Source organism: Natator depressus, chromosome 13 (genome assembly GCF_965152275.1).
Source record: "Natator depressus isolate rNatDep1 chromosome 13, rNatDep2.hap1, whole genome shotgun sequence".
In the NCBI taxonomy this organism is placed as follows: domain Eukaryota; kingdom Metazoa; phylum Chordata; order Testudines; family Cheloniidae; genus Natator; species Natator depressus.
Genome location: NC_134246.1, coordinates 19,105,490 through 19,130,082, shown reverse-complemented (window position 1 = coordinate 19,130,082; position 24,593 = coordinate 19,105,490). Strand labels below are relative to the sequence as shown.

Sequence of the window (24,593 nt, the reverse complement as noted above, 5' to 3'; positions counted from 1 at the left end):
CATTTGCAGGCTCAGATGTGCAGGCTAGTTAAAGCGAGCTGTAAACTGAGAGCCTTGGGTGAGATTTTCAAAAGTGCATAAAGTTTTTCTCCAAAAATGTGCTTCATCAATTTTTTCTGACCAGGTCTACTCATGTGCCATATTTTTAACCCTTCGCAATCTCTCCCATGAACTTTCTGAACAGAATACAAAATAATATTATAATTATGGGCTCTGCATTCATCACTTATGGGACACTTTCTCTCATTATTCATCACACTGAATTTACTCAAATAGGAGCTTTTAGCTGAACATGAATGACATACATCTAACTTCGTACAGAACAAATGTGGACTGAGTTATTACAACATGTACAGATGAAATGTCTAAGGGCCTGAACCAAGATTCCCATTGATTTCACTGGGCTTTGGAACAGGACCAGATAAACTGCTTATTTACACTGTAGTCATAATGAGATTAAAGCATACAAATAGATTAGATATAAAAGTACCTTAGGTTAATTCCCCCATACAGGAAACTGATCCATAGCCATCCCAGGAAAAGGAAAAGCAGCATTAAAGGAAATGCAAATACAAACCAGGATCCAAAGTTCACCACATCACACTCTGGAAAAAAACTTCGAAAATGGGGAAAGCTAATTAATCTGAGGAGTGAAACACCCCTTTCACATGAAATGAAGGGGAACAAACATCTGAAATCAAGATCAAAATGTCATGCAAACTTTCCAGCTGCACAGGTTTTAAAAAGGTGATTATTTGTATCTCAATAGTGCCAACCAGCACCAACTGAGATTGGGACCCTATTATGCTAGGAGTTGTACAAGTATGTAGTAAGAAAGAGTCCCTGCTTCAAAGAATTTAAATGGACAATTTGAAATGGCATTTTGGAACAGACGTCTTGAAAATGTAGCTCTCTAGATTTGCAGGAATTCCCAAATAACAACACCACGCAATATGTAGCACTTTATAGAAATTAACTAACTAATCCTAATTCATGGTAGAACCCACTGTAAGAGTGCCTGAACGTGAACCTTACAGAAGAGCTCTACCCAAACAGAACCGCTTTCATCCATGTCTAGGAAGAACCTTCTATGTAGATCACTGCATGGTTTGAGATATAACTGCAGGTTTACAGTGGCAACACTATGTCTACTTTTTCAGATAGGGGAGCCTCTTAGTGTTTAATAATAATCAAAGCACTTTACAAAGGATGTCAGTATAATCTGTATTTGATAGATGGAGAAACTGAGGCACAAAGGACTTGTCCACGTTCACCCAGCGGCAGAGTCTACTGAGTTCCAGTCTAGTGGTCTAGCCACTAGGCAACACTGCCATCCAGGACAGAAATAGTGTGTGCCTTGTTTTCCTTTTTCACCACATAATGGACAACTTATAAAGTGCTCACTGTTGCCCTGGTTCACCAAAATACTTAACCATGGGAAGCAAGTCTAAAGGGAAAAACAGTTCAAAAGAGCAGGCAGTTTTTCAAAGAGGCATTATTAAGGGCACACGAGCAAACTATCCCACTGCATAGGAAAAACAGGAAGTATGGCAAGAGACCACCCTGGCTTACCCAGGAGATCTTCAATGATCTGAAACTCAAAAAAAAGAGTCCTAACAAAACTTGGTCACATTATGACACATGAATATAAATAAAACAACATAAGCATGTAGGGACAAAATTAGAAAGGTCAAGGCACAAAATGAGATTAACTAGCTAGAGACATAAAGGGTACCAAGAAAAAATACCTTAGAAGCAAGGGGAAGACCAAGGAGAGGGTGTGCTCATTACTCAATGACGGGGGGAAAGACAATCACAGAACTTGTGGAAATAGCAGAAGTATTAAATGCCTTTTTTGTTTCAGATTTCACCCAAAAGGTTATTAGTGATCGGACGTCTAACATAGTGAACGTCAGTGAAAATGACATAGGATCTGGGGCTAAAATGGCGAAAGAACAAGTTAAAAATTACTTAGACAAGCTAGATGTTTTCACGTCCCCTGGGGGAGGGATAGCTTAGTGATTTGAGCATTGGCCTGCTAAACCCAGAGTTATAAATTCAATCCTTGAGGGAGCCATTTCGGGCAAAAATTGGGGATTGGTCCTGCTTTGAGCAGGGGGTTGGACTAGATGACCTCCTGAGGTCCCTTCCAACCATGGTATTCTATGATTCTAAGTCATTAAGGCCTGATGCAATATATTCAAGGAGCTGACTGAGGAAATATCTGAGCCACTAGCGATTATCTTTGAAAACTCATAGAAGACAGGAGAGATTCCAGAGGACTGGAAGAAGGCAAATATAGTGCCAGTCTATAAAAAGGCGAATAAGGAGAATCCGGGAAATTACAGACCAGTCTGCCAGCTTGTCATATGCTTCAGTACCCGAAAAGATAATGGAGCAAATAATCAAGCAATCAATATGCAAACACAGAGACGATAACGTCATCAGTAACAGTCAACATGGCAGGTTTCAGAGTAACAGCCGTGTTAGTCTGTATTCGCAAAAAGAAAAGGAGTACTTGTGGCACCTTAGAGACTAACCAATTTATTTGAGCATAAGCTTTCGTGAGCTACAGCTCACTTTGGATTGGTTAAGAACAAATCATGTCAAACCAACCTAATAGCTTTCTTTGACGGGATAACAAGCCTTGTGGATGGGGGGAAGTGGTAGATATGGTATATCTGACTTCAGTAAGGCTTTTGATACTGTCTCACATGACCTGCTCGTAAACTAACTAGAGAAATATAGCCTAGATGGAGCTATTATAAGGTGGGTGCATAACTTCCGGGAAAACTATTCCCGGAGAGTAGTTATCCATGGTTCACAGTCAAGCTGGAAGGGCACATCAAGAGGGGTCCTGCAGGAACTGGTTCTGGATCCAGTTCTGTTCAATAGCTTCATAAATTACTTAGATAATGGCATAGAGAGTACACTTATAAAGTTTGTGGATGATACCAAGTTGGAAGAGGTTGCAAGTGCTTTGGAGGATAGGATTGAAATTCAAAATGATCCAAATAAACTGGAGAAATGGTCTGAAATAAATAGGATGAAATTCAATAAGGACAAATGCAAAGTACTCCACTTAGGAAGGAACAATTAGTGAACACATACAAAATGGGAAATGACTGCCGAGGAAGGAGTAATGTGGAAAGAGATTTAGGGATAATAATGGATCACAAGCTAAATATGAGTCAACAGTGTAACACTGTTGCCAAAAAAGCAAACATCATGCTGAGATGTATCAACATGAGTGTTATAAGCAGGACATGAGAAGTAATTCTTCCCCTGTAGTTGGCACTGATAAAGCCTCAACTGGAGTATTGTGTCTAGTTCTGGTTGCCACATTTCAGAAAAGATGTGGACAAATTGTAGAAAGTACAGAGGAGAGCAAAAAAAATTATTAAAGGTGTAGAAAACATGACCTATGAGGAAAGATTGAAGAAACTGGGTTTGTTTAGTCTGAAAAAGAGAAGACTGAGAGTGGACATGATAACCGTTTTCAAGTACATAAAAGGCTGTTAAAAGGAGAAGAAAAATTCTTCTTCTTAACCTCTAAGGATAGGACAAGAAGCAATGGGCTTAAATTGCTGGAAGGGAGGTTTAGGTTGGACATTAAGGACAACATCCTAACTGTCAGGGTGGGTAAGAACTGGAACAAATTGCCTAGAGAGGTTGTGTCATTGGAGGTTTTTAAGAACAGGTTAGATAAATACCAGTCAGGAATTTAGTTATTACATAGTCCTGCCTTGAATGCAAGGGACTGGATTATATGACCTCTTGAGGTGCCTTCCAGTCCTACACTTCTATGATTCTAAGTGCTTGATTTTAAGCATATGGTTAAGTCCCAAGAACATATGTATAGTGTTTTGCAGATCAGGACCAATAGCATTAGGGTGACAACCCACGTATTGTAACTAAGATTGAAGGAGCCATTTCCTTTTGAATCCCTACTGTCACTTGCTTTTTCCAAAACTTGCTTCTGAGGGCAGGAATTTCACATACCTGGCCTCTGCCCAAAGGTGAATTTCCTATGGCAAACATGTGATGTCTTAATTTTGTAGAATTCCCCCTAATAGAAAGTGCAGATCAGCAGAAATTTCATAAACCGATTGTACTCCTAGGGACCTGGCTTCCTAAGGATTTCCTCCCATACCTCTTTAGCTGTCCTAGAAGGATGAGATTTGGTGCCGTTCCTGTCAGCGTTGCTGTACCTCCAATGCTGGCTGCATAAGGGATTGAAATGAGGAAACCTTTCCATACGTTTGCCCTGTATTCGTCCTCTTTCTTTAAATCCATGGGAACTTCAATGGCAACTTCCTTCTCCTCCATCAGATCTTTGCTTTAAAACATTCCAAAAGAGACTCCATTGAAAGCCCTGGTTTAAATACAGGTGTAACCAATTAAGAACCTAGACAAAAGGAAAACTCTCATCTTTTAGCAACGAGATTAGCAATATCCCAAGGGACGTCTATACAAAATATTGCAACACATGGGGCCCGCTTGACATCCTCATTATTCAGCTGATGATTGAGAATCACTCTGTACTGGACTGTCCCGCAAAATGCTGAGCACCCTTGACTGCCCTCAAGAGGAGTTAAAGGTGCTCACACCTCCCAGGAGCCACTCAGCACCTTGTAAGATCAGGCCGTCAAAAAAAACTTAACAAAAAGTCAATACTCTTCATGTTAAAATGTGAAAAGGCCTTTGATGATCTCAAGCTACGGAGTGGCAAGAAGAGTCTATTCCTGGGGAAGATATTTATTTCTACATCATTTACATATCAAACCTGGACCATCAGAGAGATGTAAATCTTGGTGACTTAAACCTGCCGCCTGACACATTTAATGTTCTCAAAAAGCAATGCAGACACTTCCCCAGCAGCAGACACCTCCCATCACATTTTCAAAATGGCCTGAAAATTTGGCCCTGTGCTGTCTTGTTGAATATATTGGAGAGGGATTTCTCTGGTCAGGCTGTTGGTAGTCGGGAAATGGAGTAACAGGTAGAATCAAAAGAGTTTCATTGATTGAATTTCACACTCCTAAGGCTGTTTCTATCTGAGGGGATAATTTCCTCACTCAACTCTCCAATACAAACTTTATAGTTAACTTACTCCTCCGTACTTGCCAGAAACTGCAGCTCAGTTGATACAGTGTAAAGTTTATTCTGCTGTAAAGAGGCTGAAAAAGAAAGATCAGGACTTTAAAACAGTTTAAAGCATCTAGAAAAACTCTCCCTGACCCAGACAATGGAACGGAAAGGGCAGCCATTTTCAGAGCGGAAAATTCCCTCCACACACAGAGAGTTCTCTGCAGATGAAGCGCAAGGAGGCGGAAGAAGTAAAATCCATTCCTGCTGATCTGAGGCCAGAGCACAGGCAGCAGTACAGCCCTCTCCCCACAGCCACCACTGTGCGCTGTAGGACACTGTGTATAGCATTACTCCAACGATCTCTGGAAGCCTCTCCCGCACCTTGACAAACTCAGCTCCTCCTGTGCGACCAGGCCAGGCTACATCTGATCCAGGGTTTTTTTTACATCTCTAGTGACATGGATATTCTAACACAGACTGTATTTCCACTTTGTAATTTAACCTCTTGGGTATTTGGTGTTTATTTTTCGGTAAACTGTGGTTCATTTTTAGGACTCCAACTAATTTTATCAGGATTTTTAAAAATTGTTTGGCCTTGAATGACATCAAGATTGTCCCTGTCCCAAAATCACTTTCCCCCAAAGGAAAAACTCTAAGAGGGTGAAATTTCAGCCCCATGCAGAAAGCCAATCCAAAGCCCATGCACCACTGCGCTCCCACCTCCAATCCCATTTTGAAGGCTAGAGTAGGACATAGTGGTGATTAGGCGTTATCCCAGGTCATCTTCACATGGGTTAATTTCACCCAGAGAGCACAGGCAGTTTTCAGAGCCTATCAGCCCTCTGAAAGCCACACATTCCAAAGGCTGAACACTCCCAAAGTAAAGCATAATCCTCTGAAGGCCAACCCCAGGGCATAAGTCCTAAGAAAGCATGGGGGGACTTTGGATCTGACAAGCCGCTTCTGCATGCAGTTCTGAGTGAAATGGCACATTTGGGCAATACATTTTTATAAAACCCCATTCCCCAGATTTTTACCTTGGTCTTAGGGAGATAGTGAATTTTATTAGATTTAAGCCAGAAGCACGGTCCTTCATTACACTTGATGTTTGCTGTGTTGCTGAACCTTGCTGCCCTTGCCATGTTGTTGTACGTTTTAGGATTCAGAGGCCTAGGATTAGGGTTACTAACAATCAAAATGCCCTGCTGATCATCATGGGCATGGACTCAGTGCTATTTTCCTCCCAGCTTTCCCTGCACATACTTCATCCACAAACATTGCCTTCTCTTACCTTCAAGAAAATGTAGTGAACTATGGGGAGAGGACACAATGGTCAAAGTCTTTGGACCTGTTTACTCGTACACTGAAGAGATCAAGCTCAGTGAACCAGGGAACTTTGCAATGTCATGTTTTACACATTGCTAATTTGTGGAATCAGAGTTAATTCTCTTGGAAAGCTGAGCTTTGATTCCAAGGAAGCTATGATAAAGGGATGTAATTGGAAGGAAGAAAATTAACCCATTGGTGAATGAGGACTTTCTCTCTCTCTAGGGGTAAATGTCAACTTTGGAATAGAGGGCCAAACCAAAGCCTATGCACCATTTAAATCCCACTTAAGCCTTGTGCTGGCCTTTTAAACTAGAGTGTAAATTTCATTTTGTCTATTTTAGATGTTCTCAATGTCTTTCATACTGGGCCCAAACCCTCTCCCATATAGCAATATGGGAAGGATCCACCCCTTGACACCTGTTCACAGGCCTCCTGGGGCATTGCACTCCCAAGGCTGAGAACCCTTTTTTTTTTTTAAGCAGAGAGAGAGAAAAAAAGACACCGCATGATGGCCACGTTCCCAGTGCGGCAAAGAGTCCTGTGGCACCTTATACACTAACAGACGTATTGGAGCATGAGCTTTTGTGGGTGAATACCCACTTCGTCGGATGCATATAGTGGAAATTTCCAGAGGCAGGTATAAATATGCAAGCAAGAATCAGGCTAGGGATAACAAGGTTAGTTCAATCAGGGAGGATGAGGCCCTCTTCTAGAAGTTGAGGTGTGGACACCAACGGAGGAGAAACTGCTTTTGTAGCTGGCGAGCCATTCACAGTCTTTGTTTAATCCTGAGCTGATAGTGTCAAATTTGCAAATGAACTGAAGCTCAGCAGTGTCTCTTTGAAGTCTGGTCCTGAATTTTTTTTGCTGCAGGATGGCTACCTTTAAATCTGCTAGTGTGTGTCCAGTGAGATTGAAGTGTTCTCCTACATAAATGGACACAAATCAGATATTAGGAATGGCAATATACAAAAACCTATAGGAGAACACTTCAACCTCGCTGGACTAACCTCGTTATCCCTTGCCTGATTCTTGCTTGCATATTTATACCTGCCTCTGGAAACTTCCACTACATACATCCGACGAAGTGGGTATTCACCCATGAAAGCTCATGCTCCAATACATCTGTTAGTCTATAAGGTGCCACAGGACTCTTTGCCGCTTTTACAGATCCAGACTAACACGGCTACACCGCTGAAGCTTGACATTCCCAGTGATTGATGAAGTCGTGAGTTATGCAGGTTATCCCAAACGTGTGCCAATAAACCCATCATCCAGTGCTGTACTATCATACAATCTGTACAGGCTACATACTTTACAGGAAGACTGCTTTAGATAAAGTTTAGCTTTAACACTATTGTACTCTTATTAGACTCCCTTGGCCAGTAAAGACAAGGTGACTTAATAACATGAACCCAACTCTTCAGGCATGGTGGAAGAAGATCATCACTATGAACTTTTAGAGGTTTCTAAAATATATTAAAAATAACTTTTCCATCCCTAAAAGTGTAACATTCTGAGAGCTGATATCTCGCAACCTGCCAAGGAGATTACAAAAGGAGGGGCGGAGCTATGAATTCGTAACTTTCTAATGATATGAAGCTTCTGTTCCTAGCCTTGTTGGACTGCAGGACATGCCCCATGTGATTCTGCAGAAGAAAATCTACATTCAGGAGGAAAAATTTTTAAATAGCTGTTTAAAGCTGCTCAGAGGAATGAAATATTGGCAGAGATGGATTAGCGGGCAGAAAGGATTAGCGGGCAGAGAGGTGAGGTGGTCAAAGGTGCAGGATATATTCGTTATCACATGGCTCTGCAGTTGATCATGTGGATGTCATGGGGTATATATGTGGAAGTGTCAGAATATAAGGCAAATTAATTAAGGTTGTGCCTAAGGAATTTATAGCCAGCCTCAAAATAGAAAATTCCAGAAGTCACATGAAACCCTGTTCTCAGCAGGTTTCTAACCCAACTTTGAAAATCAAGGACAGTTGGATATTTCATGGAAGGACAACTATCCAAACACTGTTAAACCCAAGTGAGTCATTCAAGCTTCAACTATCATTTACGATTTACCTTATTTCTTATAAAGGTACCTTGTTTCTTATAAAGGTACCCTCAGCAATCTATGACCTCGATTCCACAAGCACTTACTTACATATCTGTATTAGTTCATTCACATGAGCAAAGATTAAGTGTTTCCAGGCTCAAGGCTTTTCTCAGCAATTTTTTCAGACCATTATATATATACATATATATATGATCAGTTTGTCAGTTATATACAGTAATTTAAATTATTTAGCTAATTATTCAGGTAATTTCTTAGCCTTTGAGGTTCATTCTGAAAGACAAATGCACTCGAAAGGTACAAATTCTTTAATATATTTTCCCAGCTAAAATGTTTTTTCCAACAACTAGACTAATTTTCTAGCCTCCTAATTGTTTTTAAATGTACCCATGCAGATTTGCACATGCACATCATCAGATGTCATTCTTAAAAGCAGCTCAAAATGGAGCCTATTTTGCAATATTCTTGCTCATCTAATTTTTTGTAATGTATATGATCATATCTTGAACGTTTAAAATGAATGTAGCTCTTTCCAAAGGTAGCAAGTAAATTGTTCGTTTCATGCAAGCTGTGCAAAAGTTGGGCAACAAAACCTAAACCTAGTTGTGAAACCAATCCTGGTGTTAAGCCAAGTTTTGATAACAGATAAAACCTTAAGGAAAAACCTGGTTCAGAGTTCTCATCATCTTTCTAGACACAAACCAAATTCATTGTTCTTGACTGAGAAATTGCTTCACGATTTGGGGTTCGTTCAAGAAATTCAGCTTGCATTGTCCAGTTCACAGCTGAAGCTCCCATTCTAATTTCTAAATACAATGAGGATAAGAGAAAAGGGCAAGTCTGTCTTGGCATTCGTATTAGAGCCAAAGTAGGCTCCACTGTTACTGATGTCTATCGTTCTCCCAGACAAAGAGATGCTAGGATATCTGCATTTTGACACCCTATATTTCAGTTGTGAATTTCTCTTTCACTTCTACTTACTGTACTGGCAAATCTCAACTTCCAAATAAATAACAAAAATGACAATGATGCAGCTAACATATCTGCAAACCATCACTCTGTTGATTCTGTTTGTATGTTATAGCCCTTTCCACTGACCTGACTGTCTTGCTTGTTTAGATTGTAAGTTCCTTGGGACAGGGACAGTATGTACAGTACCTAGCACAATGGGCTACCATAGGGCCCCAGTATTAGTTGTTCTTCAGGCACTACCATAATAAACATTGTAAATAAATAATAAAATCAGCTCAAAGGACAGGGTTAAAGAAAGTTAAAGATCAAATTCACTAAATGCTCTAATTCTGAAAGATCACAAAAAAGAGTGACCATTTGTAATAGACTAAAAATGTGCATGATTAAAAATTCATAGAGAGAAAGCAACAAAATGGCTTGGATCAAAAGTATCTCATGATTGTCCTGCACTGATTGTGACTGATTAATTACAACTCTGTAAGAACATGTGTATGCTTGAATTCAGTTTTCTACATTTCAGGAATCAGCAGCAACCAAAAAGCCATTACTCAGTAAGTGCCATTTCTGTGTCTGCAGTTCACAAAGGCAATTAGGAGACGTAAGAGAGAGAAACTATTACTACCCTAACCATCATTAATAGCTTCAGCGGGAACTTCATTTCTATTTTGCTGTTTTTCATCACTGTCTACCAGAAAAGCAACCTCCCTGGAAATTATTTTGTGAACAATCAAGCTACTGGGGAAGATTTCTTTCCCAATTACTAAGCTCCCTGATTGAACCTTGTGCAATAGCTGTTTATTAATCATCCTTAGCATTTCTATAGCACTACTCCTGAGGATATCTCAACGGTTTATAAGCCCCATTTAACCCTCTAACCCCCCCACCACCACCTTGTTATCTCCATTTTACAGTTGGGAAAAGAGAGGAACAGAGAGGAGAAATGACTTTCCCAGAATCACACAGCAAGTCAGTGACAGGGAATCCTGACTCCAATCCCTTGCTCCAATCACGCCCCCACTGGAAAAGGTTGTGTGCTGTAAAGGCTTGATCCAAACCCACGGTAGACAATGGCATAGCTCTCATCCACTTTAGTGGTGCGGAATCAGGGCCTAAAAAGCAGTGACTGTCTTACCCGGAGCCTGCAGATAGGGCCACTAACTGCAAAAAGTTATTGTTTAAAAGAGGTATTGGCTGTGTCTCTCTACCTGTCTAGGTATCAATATGAGTCTCATCACCATCGCATCTGGATGTGTTTTATTTGCGCCATTACTTTGCTTATCAGAGCTTTTATTTGCACCATTACTTTGCTTACTTTGCTATGTATCACCCACCCTTTCCCTTTTTGCCCCAGGACATATTTGCAAATCAAATGCTCCACCTCACCAGGTTTGTCCAGTGAAATGTCTTATTCAATAGCTCACGGGTCCCAACCGGTATCGAGGTTAACCATGGCTCACAGGAATCTATTCTGATCCACGTGGCAGGCGGAGGAGCCAGGATGAAGGGGAGTATTGAGAGAGGGTAACATTCCAATGCCCTTTCACCTCCATAATGAAACATATTCTATTAAAAAGGGCATTCCAATATATATTAAACTCCAGCTAACAGGCCTGCTTTTGTCCCCATCGAAGTCAGTGGAAATTTAGTCACAGAGCTCACTGGGAACAGAACTGTCCCCAGATTGTGCAATCTATTGCACTATGTGAGCTACCTGGATTTTCTTCATTTTCTCTGTTGAGATCTTTAGATGCTTCTTTCTCTCCAAAGAGGCTCTTCAGAATCGCATTTGCAATTGGAAGCATCATAGCAGTGGAGGCTGTATTGCTTAACCACATGGACAGGAAAGAAGTTGTCAACATCATTCCTAAGATCAGCCTGGAAGGCAGAAAAATTAAGTTTAACAATCTGTGTTTTGTAAGGTCAATTTTAGATTCCAGCAGAGAAAATCCCATGCCACAGTCTCATAACATTAACAAGAACAAAGCTGGCTATGGTTATCCTATAATATGCCAGAGCATGTATAACAGGGATAAGTGCTAATAGGACAAGGCTGAAGTAGTTACATTTCTCCTCTGCTTCATTACAAGCCAACAAAGGAATGAAAACAACCTGAACTTAATGAAATCAGCAAGCTCTGAAAAAGGTAGGGTGTGTGTGTGTGTGTGTGTGTGTGTGTGTGTGTGTGTGTGTAGACAAAGGGGTGTGTGCAATGCTCTTACTAGTGTGCACTATTCACTATTTGTGGTACTGTTTTCTTGGCCAATCTGCAGCTCAGCTCACGTGTTGAAATCACCAGAGTGTGAGCCTGGGGAATTAGGGCACGAAGCAATCACCATTGGTCTGTAGGTTACCTTGCAGGCTTGACTCCCACTAGCATGAGAACCTTCAGGGCAATCCTGCGGTGCAGGTTCCACTCTTCGATGGCCGACGCCATGATTAAACCACTGAGAAAGAGGAAGTTGGTGTCTAAAAAATACTGTGGGCAAACTTTGTTCGAAGGGAGAATCCCCAGAAATGGAAACAAGGTGATTGGCAGCAGAGCAGTCACAGCCAGAGGCAGGGCTTCTGTGCACCAGTACACGGCCATCACGAGGATCACATAGAGGCATTTTCCCTCCTGAAAAGGCAAAAGGAAATGGAGAGAGAGAAGCTGACGGCTCTGGAGTTACAAACAAGCCTTCACACATTGGTACACTTACCATGAACAAGTAAAATGCACCCACTTACCACCAGTGTGCAGGGGTAGGGAGAGCATAGGAGGGTCTCACCCCTCATCTATGTAGAATTTTCCCCAGATCATTCCATTGGGGCAGGATTAAAATCATAGAAATGCAGGGCTGGAAGGGACCTCAAAATGTCATCTAGTCCAGGGCTGAAGTATACCTAAAACATCCCTGACACATGCTGCTTCAACCTGTTCTTAAAACTTTCAGTAACAGGGATTCCACAACCACCCTTGGAAGTCTAGTCCAGTATGTCACTATCCTTATAGTTAGAGAGTTTTTCCTAATGTCTACCCTAAATCTCCCTTGCTGCAGATTAAGCCCATTACTTCCTGTCCTATCTCCAATGGAGAACAATTGCTCTCCATCCTCGTTATAACAGCCATTAACATATCTGAAGACTGTTATCAGGTCCACCTCAATCTTCTGTTCTCAAGACTAAGCAAGCCCAGTTTTTTTTTAACCTTTCCTCATAGGTCAAGTTTTCTAAACCTTTTAGCATTTTTGTTGCTCTTCTCTGGACTCTGTCCAAATTGTCTAGATCTTTCTTAACATGCAGCACCCAAAAACGGACACAGTACTCCAGCTGAGGCCTCACCAGTGCCAAGCGAGCAAAACAATTACCTCCTTTGCCTGACATACAACATTTCTACACATACATGCAGGAATATTTGCATTTTCACAACTACATCACATTGTTGGCTCATGTTCAATTTGTGATCCACTGTATCCCCCAAATCCTTTTCTAAAGTACTACGACGTAGCCAGTTATTTCCCATTTTTTAGTCGTGCTTTGATTTTTCCTTCCCAAGTGTACTTTGCACATCTTTACTGAATTTCATTTTGTAGATTTCAGACCAATTCTCCAATTTATCAAGGTAATTTTGAATTCTAATTCTGTCCTCCAAAAGTGAGCAACCCCTCCCAGTTTGGTGTCATCTGCAAATTTTATAAGCATGCTCTCCACTTCATTATCCAAGTCATTAATGAAAATATTGAACAACACTTGATCCAGGACTGACCCTTGTGTAACCCCACTAGATAAATCCTCCAAGTTTGACAGTGAATCCTTGATACCTGCTTTTTGAGTATGGTCTTTCAACAAGTTGTGCACACATCTTACAGTAATTTCATCTAGATCACATTTCCCTTGTTTTCCTTCTGTGGAATGAAGGGAGGGTTCAGGACCTAGAACCTAAGGACTCCTTAATATCCATGCACATCTCAGGGGCTTTGCCATAGGCATTGGGATATGTGTATGGAGGCTCTGTGCCTCCTCATTAGGGGTGGGTACATCTCCCTTGTTACCGAGAGGACAGTCAGTTGTCTTCATGCACTATTTTTTCTCTCCCATCCCCTACGCCTACTGATCTGCACAGGGAAGGGAGCAGGAGGAGCAAAACCTGGCTGGAATGGGAAGGGAAATGTGCATTGATCCTTCCAGACACCAGCAACAATAAATCCTCCAGGAACTGCATTAACTTTTGCACTGAGACCCCTCTATGCCCTTGAGGGTGATTGTGGGGATAGCCGGCAATGAAGGAAACAGAGAAATGATCCACTTGACTAATTATGTTGTTAATCTTCTGCCTACAATGCTGCTCAGATGAGATAAAGGTTGCTAACAAATACCCTGGGTTTTCCAACAGAGTTTACAGACTGTAATGCAAATATTTTTTTGCCCTCAGTCCAAGTTCCAGAAACTTTGCAAGATCAAATGACCTTTTTTCCCTATTGCCCAATCCTCTTCAGCTTCCAGAAAGGAAAGTTTCACCAAAATGAATTTCAGCTCAGGTGTCATGTTCTGTCTCTTGTACCAGTGATTTAAACTGTTTGTCAGCATCCCAGTGCAAGAGCTCCATCAATGAAGCTCTCAACTGATCAGGTTAGATAAAAGTACAATTCAGAGGGCTAGTTGTAAAGACAAGAGTTTTTATTTTCCAAAAAGAACACTGACAATTTCTACATATTAATTAAGCAATTCAACTCAATGGGATACAACTTGTAGTCTAATAATTTACTTGCAGTGCAGGATCAAAAGCCAAGGTTTACAGACACAACCAGGCGTGAAGAATTGTACCATGATTCTGAAGTGTCTTGTTGCAATTTTGTGGTGTCATCTATTAATCAATAACAAAAATAGCCAATGTTGTATTTTTGACAGAACTGTCATTTTCTTGATGTAACTTAGTTCAGAACAAAAAGTGGATGGACCCCACCCAAAGAAAAGTTTTCATTTAAAACAAGGAGTGTATCTTTAACAGCACCCATCCACCCACCCAAATTTTGATTAGGAATAAGGATCCCCAAGAACAACACTCACAGCCTCTAAAAGTCCTTAATGAAACTGAACATTTTGAATTATCAAAGCACTCTGCAAATGTTAATGAACTAGTGCGCCCAGCCCCTGGGAGGTTAGTTAGTAAGCATTAAGGGAGTTAGGTGCCTACATTCAATTGATTTTGCCTGCCATCCTAGCCAGTGTTCTTTGGCCAGGGCAACTGTTTTGCTAGTTGGTGGGGTGGTCAGGTCCCCCACATCCAATGCATATACTGTCTGTGCAGCATGCACCACCCAGGGAATATGTAGCAATGTGTTCCTCCTGCCCATCATACTATATCCCACTCTGCAGAGCCATTGCATACCGGCACCACTCTGCTTCCCCCCGCCCTCCCATGCAGCGTAGGGATTTGGGGAATAAATAAGTCTCTAGCTCAATTAAAGTTCAGATAATTTTTGGTAGCAAATGCAAACTTTCAAGTGGGTCTTGTGATTGGGTTAATTTTTAACCATTTAATGATTGCTAGGGAAGTCTTGGGCAACCCTGCACTGCCCCGGAGCTGCTTCCGGTTTTACCAGAGACAAAACTGGCTCGTTAGAGAATGGCCTCTGCTCCACTGTGCCCAAGAGATACCTTTGTTCCACTGACAAATCCGGGATTTTTCATGCTATGGTACCTACTGCAAACTCTGCAATGGCAGAGGAAGCCAAGCCTCACCTAGCAAGTGTTACTACAGAAGACAGACTTCCACTGCCTGGCAGCTTGAAGGAGGGGACAGGAACAACCCATCAGAAGACGTGAGCTGACATCTTGGAGGGACTTCAGTGGGGACAGTGTTATGGGAGCTATTGGAAGACTTTCTTGGTCAGACAAAATTTGCTGGGCAATGCACATTCATCAGCCCATTGGCTGCTTAAGCCCTCCCTGCCATTTGTCACAGGCTAGGGAGAAGAATCAGTAAGGCTAACGGTTTGCAACCACTTCTATACACACATATTGATACCTTAAGCTCTTGTACCTGCTACTGGTACTCAGAACTCCCTTTCTCTGCCTCCACAATGAGGAACCATGCTGCGGCTTGGTGATAGTCACAGTCCCCTGGCAGAATTTGGATAGCATCAAAGGGCCTCTCCAAATTACAACAGCCTCCTTGGGCTGCCATGCTGTGTACTACAGCCCCACAACCAATACACCCCTGAGGCCCTCAGCCACACACACCTATGCCAGGAAAGCCAAGGTGGGAGAGGACCTTCCTCAGTTCTTGTGACAGGGGATTCCTCCCCGGGCCAGAACCTTTAGATCGCCATTCAACACTCTGGCCCTTTTGCCCAGTGTAAAGGGGTCATAGCAGAGGTGAGGATTTCACCTTTGATCACCATTATCTGGCATACAAATACCTATCAACCTCCAGGTTGCTTGCAAACTGTTCACAATTTGACATTCACATTGTTTTGATTGGACACGAAGATCACATGGCCTATTCACGGAGTGGGTGACCACAAGCATTGGAATCAGGTTTCCACTCAGAATACTCGCTTCTTGCAATTATTCTGTAAATCATCATGTAAAACATGCCTTGTCTGCAAACATTCTGGCTAGCAAACAGAGGTTAAATGACTTACCCAAGGTCACACTGCAAATCAATGGCAGAGCTTGGATCCCAGTTCTGTGTTCTCACCGGCTAGACTACACTCCCTTCCCAGAAGCAGAGATAGAACCCAGAAGCCCTAGGTCCCAGGCCCCCACTCTAAGCAATAGATATCACTGCTTTTCATTCCGCACATGCCTTCTCACCAGTGCACCATACCCCATTCTTGCAATCACTTCCTCTCGCAACCTTGATGCTGCTAGCCCACAGGCCTCTATGGACACCACCCATCATCTCCAGTTAGCCTCAGACACCCACTATTACTACATAGTTTGAAAATGGTTCCTGCTCATTGCTTTTAAATGTGAGAGCTGTAACCTTTTCCTGGGAGCCGTTAAGTTTCCTTACTCCAGGCAGGAGATATCCATTGCTTCCAACCCTGCCAGCTCCTATATCTTGCTTCTGAGTTAGTTCTAAGTTGACCTGTGTTCATTAAGGGATTGAACCTGTGTTTTTAGACAGCATTGGGCATTAAACACTTGATTGGAGCCCCTGGTAGCAGGCCTGGCTACAGCAGATGCTGCCAAGCCAGGGGACTGTAGACCCTGAGTTCATTAGAAGCAGTTGTAACAAGCACTTTGCACAGCTCATTAAAAGTGCCCCCTGTGCCCAAACTTCACAACTCCCCCTCCAGTTCTTGGGTTAGATATTCAAGAATTTCAGCAGCAGTCAGAGAGGTGGGAGTGACCCGAGGGGCCCTGGTGCAAAGTGTTGTAAGGGAGATGCACTTCCTCAGGAAACCTTGCATTGTGGCTGACAAGGTTCCTTCCCCACTCTGAACTCTAGGGTACAGATGTGGGGACCCACATGAAAGACCTCCTAAGCTTATTCTTACCAGCTTAGGTTAAAAACTTCCCCAAGGTACAAACTTTGCCTTGTCCTTGAACAATATGCTGCCACCACGAAGAGTTTTAAACAAAGAACAGGGAAAGAGACCACTTGGAGACGTCTTCCCCCAAAATATCTCCCTAACCCCTACACAACCCCTTTCTCGAGGAAGCTTGAGAATAATATCCTAACCAATTTGTTACAAAATCATCAAAGACCCAAACCCCTGGATCTTGGAACAATGGAAAAAATCAGTCAGGTTCTTAAAAGAAGGATTTTATTTAAAAAAAGAAAGGTAAAAATCATCTCTGTAAAATCAGGACGGAAAATACTTTATAGGGTATTCAGATTCAAAACACAGAGGATCCCCCTCTGGGCAAAACCTTAAAGTTACAGAAAACAGGAATAAACCTCCCTCTTAACACAGGGAAAATTCACATAAAACAGAAGATAAACTAATCTGCCTTGCCTGGCTTACCTATACTGGTTGCAATATTGACTTGGATTAGGATGGGTTGGAGGAGATGGATTTCTGTCTGGCCTCTCTCAGTCCCAAGAGAGAACCTCCACATAAACAAAGAGCACAACAAAAGCCTCCCCCAAGATTTGAAAGTATCTTGTCCCCTTATTGGTCCTTTGGGTCAGGTGCCAGCCAGGTTAGCTTAGCTTCTTAGCCCTTTATAGGTAACAGGATGTTGCCTCTGGCCAGGAGGGATTTTATAGCACTGAATACCGAAAGGTGGTTGCCCTTCCCTTTATATTTATGACAGTGGCACTTAATGCATAGTCTGACACATTGCCCTTTCATTGTTTCAGTTCCCACTGAGGGAGCACGTGCTGGAATCCAGCCAAACCTGCCACTGAGGTAGGACTTTCTCTGTCCCACCTGTGAGAGAGGCAGGTGGAAGTACAGATGATGCCAGTTTCCCCAGGGTCTCCTCCTTCAACGATGTGACTCCCTCAGAGAGCATTCACAAATGCAGGAGGTGCCATTCAAATGTCAGCACGCCAGGATCCTGCAGTCTGTCTGTCAATGTATGTACTCGCACAGCCCTCTTTATGTGGTATCTCTGCTTACAACCGGAGCTGTTGCTGCACTGCAGGGGGCTAATGGTGACTTTTTTTAACAGCGTCCCCTCAGTATGGATGGAGGGGTGGGGGATGAGCAGCAATGGAAGGGCCCCAACTTGACTGGTGGACTTTCAATCCTCTGACACCCAAAACTATCAAAAATCGGGGAAACACCCTGTGCCAGTGTTCATAAGGAAACTCCTAGCCAGGTGAATGTCACCTGGGTGCACACTCGGATCATGTCCATTGAAAGGTTCACTGAGGAGTTCAAATCTTTTCAGGGAGCCTTCGCCCACTTAGGATTTTCCTCGTGTTAAGTTTGTGGTTTCTTGCAGTTCCAGTGCAGGTCCAGGTGAATCTTTGCCCTTTGACCCACAATGCAGAGGGGGTCATCCATCCCTTGTGAATGGAAATTGAGTCAGCTGGTTTGGCTTTCCAGGGGATCTGTCATTTACATTAATTGGCCTTCACAATTCCAGTGGAGCTTTTACGGAGTCGAATTAAAAAACCCTGAAGACCTTGAATAACTCAACCCCACCTCCCACACCCAGCCCCCACTGGGCACTCATAGTGCTCAGTGCTTAGGCCAAACTGAGACCTAAGATAACAGTTCTGTTTAAATGCTGTACATTAGGCCCCACATTTCCAGTCCCCTTTAAAAGATATTAAGAAGTGTATTGTGTTATGGCCAAAATCCAGCCTCTCCTTCATGGCTGTGGAGGGCCCTTTGGCAGCAGAACTGGTGTGGTTCCAATACATAAGGTAGGGCTGGATGTGGGGGCCACCTGTGACATTAGGATCTGGGCCTTTAAGGGCTGACCTTCCAAGGCAGAGAGTCTGTGAGGGGTGCTGTGAAGCTGCTTAGCTAGTTGGAACAGGACACAGAATAAAGCACATTAAGCACCGAGTGATCACTGAACACTACAATGCACAGCTGGACCAATACCCACCAGCTCTAACTTCCACTAGCTTTTAATACCCCCCTCGAGGCAATTACACTGGCATTGCTCACCAGAGCACAGTGCACTCTGCCCTCCACCCAACTCTGTCGTGCTCCCTCCTGCCCAAGGGTGTGGGGAATGGGCGGCATAGAGCTAGCTACTGTGGCTTCTTATTACCAAGGGATTCCTCTACAATCAGGGCTTGCCTTAGGGCAACTTTCCAACTGCTTTATGCTGCTCAAAGCTTCCAGGACCGGGGGGCTGAGGTACTGGCCCAGGGTGTTCATCATATATATTTATCAGGGTTTAGCTACTATGCCAACAGATAGATTATATATTAAATCAATGCATGGACTTGCACCTGATCTAGCTTTATTACCTTCACTGAGGGCCTGGATCATAAGAAGCTGGTTTGAGAAACCCCCAAATCAATGAGGTTTCTAGCAGCTGTCCGTTCTAAGTCAGTCACTTAACTTCAGCCAGGCAGTTAAAGGCATATGTGCCACAGCCAGCACACGTTCCTTTCACAAGCCACTATGCCATCTGCTATGCCACCACCTGGGCTCCCCTCACCTGCTGAGACTGCCTGTTCAAGCCTCTTGGTGAACACTGTTATACATGTAACCGGTGTCCTTCATTTCCCAGCCTGCTGCTGAGGCTGTGCAGGACAGGTTAAACACAGTTCCAGACCTCAGAATTTAATCCCACGTGGATACCTAAGTAAGGTTCTTTGCTTGCTGAAGAAAAATGAGTCAATTTATTTTTTGACACCCGAGGTTTTACCTCGAATGTGAACAAATGACACTCTGCAAGAGTCACTTCCAGCTGTAGGCTCATCCATACTCTAAACTTAAGGAGGACGGCATGGTTCAGATAGTGAAATTGCCGCTCAGATTTGTTTTAAACATGCAGGGCCAAATTCTGCCCTGATTTATAGTCACTACACCAGGAATTTGGCTTTAAAGTAATACAGATAGTAATGGCAGTGAAGCAGCAATTTTTAAAATTGAGACTGAATTTAGAGCTCATGAAAATTAAAGACTAATTCCTAACATAGCTCAGTCAGACACGGTGAAAGTTTGCCACATGCAACTCTGCCAACGCCTCTGTAACCTGACCTGCAGCCGCTACTGCTATTCCAGTCCTTGGCTCTCCACACTGTACCCCACAATGTACCGAAACACTGAGCTGCAGCACCCCCCGCACACAATGCCCAGTTCTGAGCTGCAATCCCCTCCACTCTTCCAAATATTGGGTCTTTCTAGAGCAAAAAAGTGCGAATCATGCTGAACTGTGTGGACGTGCACATGAGGAGTGAGCTACCAGTATATTAGAACCGCTGAGTCTGGGCTTCCAAGGGCTGGTCTACACTATAAAGTTAGGTCGACATAAGGCAGCTTATGACAAGAAAGCCCTGCTCCCTCAGAGAGCTGGGCAGGTGGACCCTGCTCCCAGCTGGGAACCAAGGTGAGAAGCCCAGGGGACTTTGGACTCCGATCCCAGCTGGGAGCCAGGGCGAGAAGCTGGGGTGACTTCCTCCACACTCCTGGCAGGGAAGGGGCAGGCAAGAAGCCCTGGGCAACTTCTCCTCTCCCGGTGGGGAACAGGGAGCAGAATGGGAGGCAGCCCGCCAGGACCCCAGGAGCCTGTGGGGCAGCCAGGGTCCTGGCAGGGAGCTGCCAGTAGAGCTGAGAGACCAGGCTCTCAGCTCCCCACACTGTCCCTCTTAGGTCAATGGAAGTGCTCCTGGTGAGGACACGCACTACCGACCCAAGGAGAGTAGTGTAGACAGGCACTACTGCAGTAATTACTGTGGTGGCTGTAAAGTGACCTAGGTTTGTAGTGTAGACATACCCCAAGACAAGAGTCTGCATTTAACACACAGCATGCTTCTTCTACCACAGATTGTATGCCTGGACCTACATCAGTGTCAGCTTCAAAAGGGAAACCATTAAAAGTTTTAGTCACTTGTTCAGCCACAGAAAATGAATGCACAAGCTAATATAATGAGCTATTTACAAGTCTGCAGAAGGAATTAGATACCTGTTATGTAATCTTATTTCTGCCCTTTGAAACAATCAAAAGATTTCATGTGCACTTAGTAAGACATCATCCAAAAACAACAGTTATGCAAAATGGAAACTATGGATTTTAATTCCATAAAGGAATTCTCACTGCTACTGTGTGGTGACATCAACTAAAACAATGTTCCTGCCTCTTCTTCTTCTTTCTTTTTTATTTCAGGGATTCATGTTGTGACTTTGGATGTGTAGGTTTTAGCTGACTAGAGCCATGCACAAAGTCAGTAGACTACACAGGTGTCCCCAACACAGCTCTGCGAATGCACGTGAATCATGACCTGCTATAGCCATGGTTGTTCCAGTCCAGAGCTTCTCTTGAGAAGAGACTGCCAAACATACTGAACTGTGCCCAATTTTTGCTGACAAGAACAAATTCATTTTCAAGTGGATCTGAGTCATGATGTGAATTCAAGGGTGAAATCCTGGCCCCGTTTAAGTCAGTGGCAAAAAACTTCCCAATCATTGGGGTGAAATACCCCAAGTCTCCTGAGAGGAAATACAAGTCATTCTAGACATCTAGCCAAACTTTGTGTGATTTGTAAAAATCCTGCATTTCTCCAAGAAGGTTTTCAGCATTCACTGTAAAGACATGTCACTTGCTCTGCTGTCTAACACACAGTCCCCAAGCCCAAATCCTAAACTAAAAACAGCTTGTACAAAATAATCCAAATATTCACTCAAGAAGCTTCTTCAGTCATGATAACAAAGGTTGCCTGTTTACAAGCACATCCCACACCTGCAAAATGCCATATTTCGCAACATTGCTTGTAAGAGGGAATAATAACAAGCCATTGAAACCATGTAATACTCACTGGGCATATTGTGGGCCATGCGTCACTTTATTGAGAATCCAGCCACAATGCTAACACCAAACCTGCAACTTTTGGCTCTCCTGAGAAAGCTGTTCTTGGGTGTAGATCTTGGGATTGCCTTATAGTGGGATTTCCTTACAGTTGGGGAGGCAGTGTACCTAGTAGATAGAACACTATGCTGGGACTCTGGAACCCTGGGTTAATAGCTCTGCCACTGGCCTGCTGGGTAACCTTGGGCATGTCACTTCATCTCTCTGTACCTAAGTTTCCCTTTGAGATCTACTGATGAAAAACACTCTAAGTACTAGGTATCCTAGGAAGGTTGAAAGAGTAGAATCCCATACTAGTTAGTGCCAGATCTTAGCATATTCCACTTAATTGTAGCCAGTTCTGAGACCCTTCTTGCTTAGTTCTGCATTAGTCAATATTCCCACCACCCTGGGATGGATTGGTTTGTTTGGAGCTATCGCTGCCCCCTCCCCCCCCCCCCACCAAATCTCTAGGCACTTTCACAAATATATAAATACACATCACAGTTAACATCACTGTATCTGCATCCTACAACAAAGCAGCTTTTCACCAAGACATCAAAAGAGTTAAACTAAGCACAGGCCCTTCCCCTGAACTCACTTCCACCCCAAGTCCCCAAGAGTAAAAAATGATGGACTTCCAGTGTACCTACAGGGACCGCTCCTCAGAAAATGCCTTCCTGGCAGTTAAACCAAGGGGGAATCTAGCTCAAGAAACTACGCTATCCACAGCCGTGGTAGCACAACAGGGGAAGGGAGCCAGAGTAGCCATGGCCCAAACCAGTTAGGGATAAAACCACTCAGGGTAATAATGGCTAAGCAGCCAGTGCAGCTCACAGTCATAGGCTAAGCCTTATCCATGCTGTGAGTGCAGGTAGAACACCTTATTTTCACCCTCAGGCCAGACTCTGCTCACAGTACTAGGGGCTTAATGCCATGCTGTAGAATCTGACCCATAGTGTACTCTGGGGGGTATGGACCATAGATCTAATTCCTTCTGCCTTCTCTCTTTCCCCTTGTGAGATGTGTGGCCCCATCTGTGCAGGGGGCCCTGTGCAGTGCAGTTTTCCCAGGCTCAGGAATCCAATGCCATTCTACCCTCTATGGAGCTGGAGGCACCGTTTGCATCAGGTATTTATCATTTATCAAGCAAACACTGAGGATGGGGTGGGGAAAGCCGGGGTGGGAAGGTTCATGAGGTCTCCTGACTTGAAATGCTCTTTCAAGGCATAGTGCTGCTGGTTCCCTTGTCTTCTTCTGGTGGGTGAGGGAAAGCTCTCCCCAGGCAGTCAGCAGGGAGGGCAGGCTGTCCGGGGAGGGGATTCAGACCCGCATGGAAGCCAGCCCCAATGTCCCCAATGACTTGACTGGAAAGGGTCTGGAAAACACGCTCATGTACCAGGGGTGCCAGTGTGCGGCGAGTGCTGACGGGCTGGAGGGGGGCACTTGGAGCCGGGCACGGGCGCAGCCTTTCCGCAGTGCCTTGGCCTGGCGCAGAGCAGGGAAGGGAGCGCAGGAGCGGGGCACACATCGCACGTGGAGCCGGGGCTGGCTGTGTGTCCCCGCTGCCGGGCGCCCTGTGCCTGAGAAGCCGGCGCTTGGCGCCGAGAGACCCGGCGGAAAGTTCTAAGAGTTGGACACCAACTCGCTGGCTGCGGTCCCTGCTGCATCCAAAGGCGCCAAGGCCGGGCTCCGCCGGGACCGAGAGACAGCCCCGGCCCGGGGGAGGCCCCAGGGGCAAGACGAGGCGCTGGGCCGGTGGCGGATCGGTTCCAGCTGGGGCGCTCCAGGGCGGGAGCACCTGGCCCAGAGCAGGCAGGGCAGAGGGGAGTGGCTAGGGGGCAGGTAGGTGACTTGCCCTGGGAAAGGGGACAGAAGAGATGTGGGGAGGGAGCGTGGCAGGCAGGGCAGGGGCTCCCCTCGGGGCAGCGAGCACGGCGGGGGGGGCTCCCTGGGATGGAGGGAGGGGGGTCGCTAGGGGGCCAGGTCTGGAGGTGTCTCTTGGAGACAAGCAGGGGAATCGGGATTCCCTGGGGGCAGGGATCCCCTGTGGGGCTCCAAGGGCGGGGGGCAAGAGAAGGGGTTACCTTGGGGGGCAGGCTGATGATGATGGGCAGCAGCACCAGCGGGGTGCAGAGTAACACCAGGAACCGGCGGATACTCCACACTTTCTTCACTAGGGCTCCGATCGCTGCCATAGTCCGACAGACACCCAGCTGGACCCGACTGCGCCCGGGCGCAGGGGCCGCCGCTTTATCCCGGGGGGAGGAGAGTTACTCCGGGGGGAGGAAGGGAGGGCTCTTACCTGGGGGCGGCACAGAGCACGGGGCCACTGCTGCTGGCCTTCAGCCCCCTGCCCCGGACACCCCGCCCCTCTACCCGGGGCACACACACACACACCCCGGCTCCGGACACCCCTCCCCTGCCCCCCACGTCCGGACACACACACACACACACACGCACCCGCATGACAACGCCGCTCCTCATTCCTTCCACCCCAGGTCCCGCATCCAGCCCCATCGCGCCTTGTCCAGGCTCCGGCCACCCCACCCGCAGGCCCCCCGCACGCTGCCCCGGGAGCTGGAGTCCAGAGGCCGGCGCGGGTCCCCGGCAGAGGACACCTGCCTGTTGCCTGGAGGAGAGGGAGCTGTTTGATACAGAGAACAGCTTCCCCTCCCCGAGCTGAAGGGCGCATGATGTGCAAAGCAACCCACGGAGC

At 44.8% G+C, this 24,593-nt stretch overlaps 1 protein-coding gene across 2 annotated transcripts in view; it reads right to left on the bottom strand.

The window, feature by feature from the left end:
- The window catches only part of SLC13A3 (solute carrier family 13 member 3), a 41,384-nt gene extending 17,286 nt beyond the window's left edge, over positions 1–24,098 (bottom strand). Inside the window, exons 1-6 of one of the 2 annotated variants that reach the window (XM_074970081.1) lie at positions 23,962–24,098; positions 11,812–12,077; positions 11,172–11,335; positions 5,114–5,180; positions 4,154–4,339; positions 491–616 (exon numbers count right to left, since the gene is read on the bottom strand). In XM_074970081.1, coding sequence (XP_074826182.1) covers positions 491–616; positions 4,154–4,339; positions 5,114–5,180; positions 11,172–11,335; positions 11,812–12,077; positions 23,962–24,072 — 920 coding nt within the window. In that variant the 5' untranslated portion in view covers positions 24,073–24,098. The remainder of the gene's footprint in view (positions 1–490; positions 617–4,153; positions 4,340–5,113; positions 5,181–11,171; positions 11,336–11,811; positions 12,078–23,961) is intronic. The other variant, XM_074970082.1, reaches the window with a different exon arrangement.
- Positions 24,099–24,593: the final 495 nt, after the last annotated feature.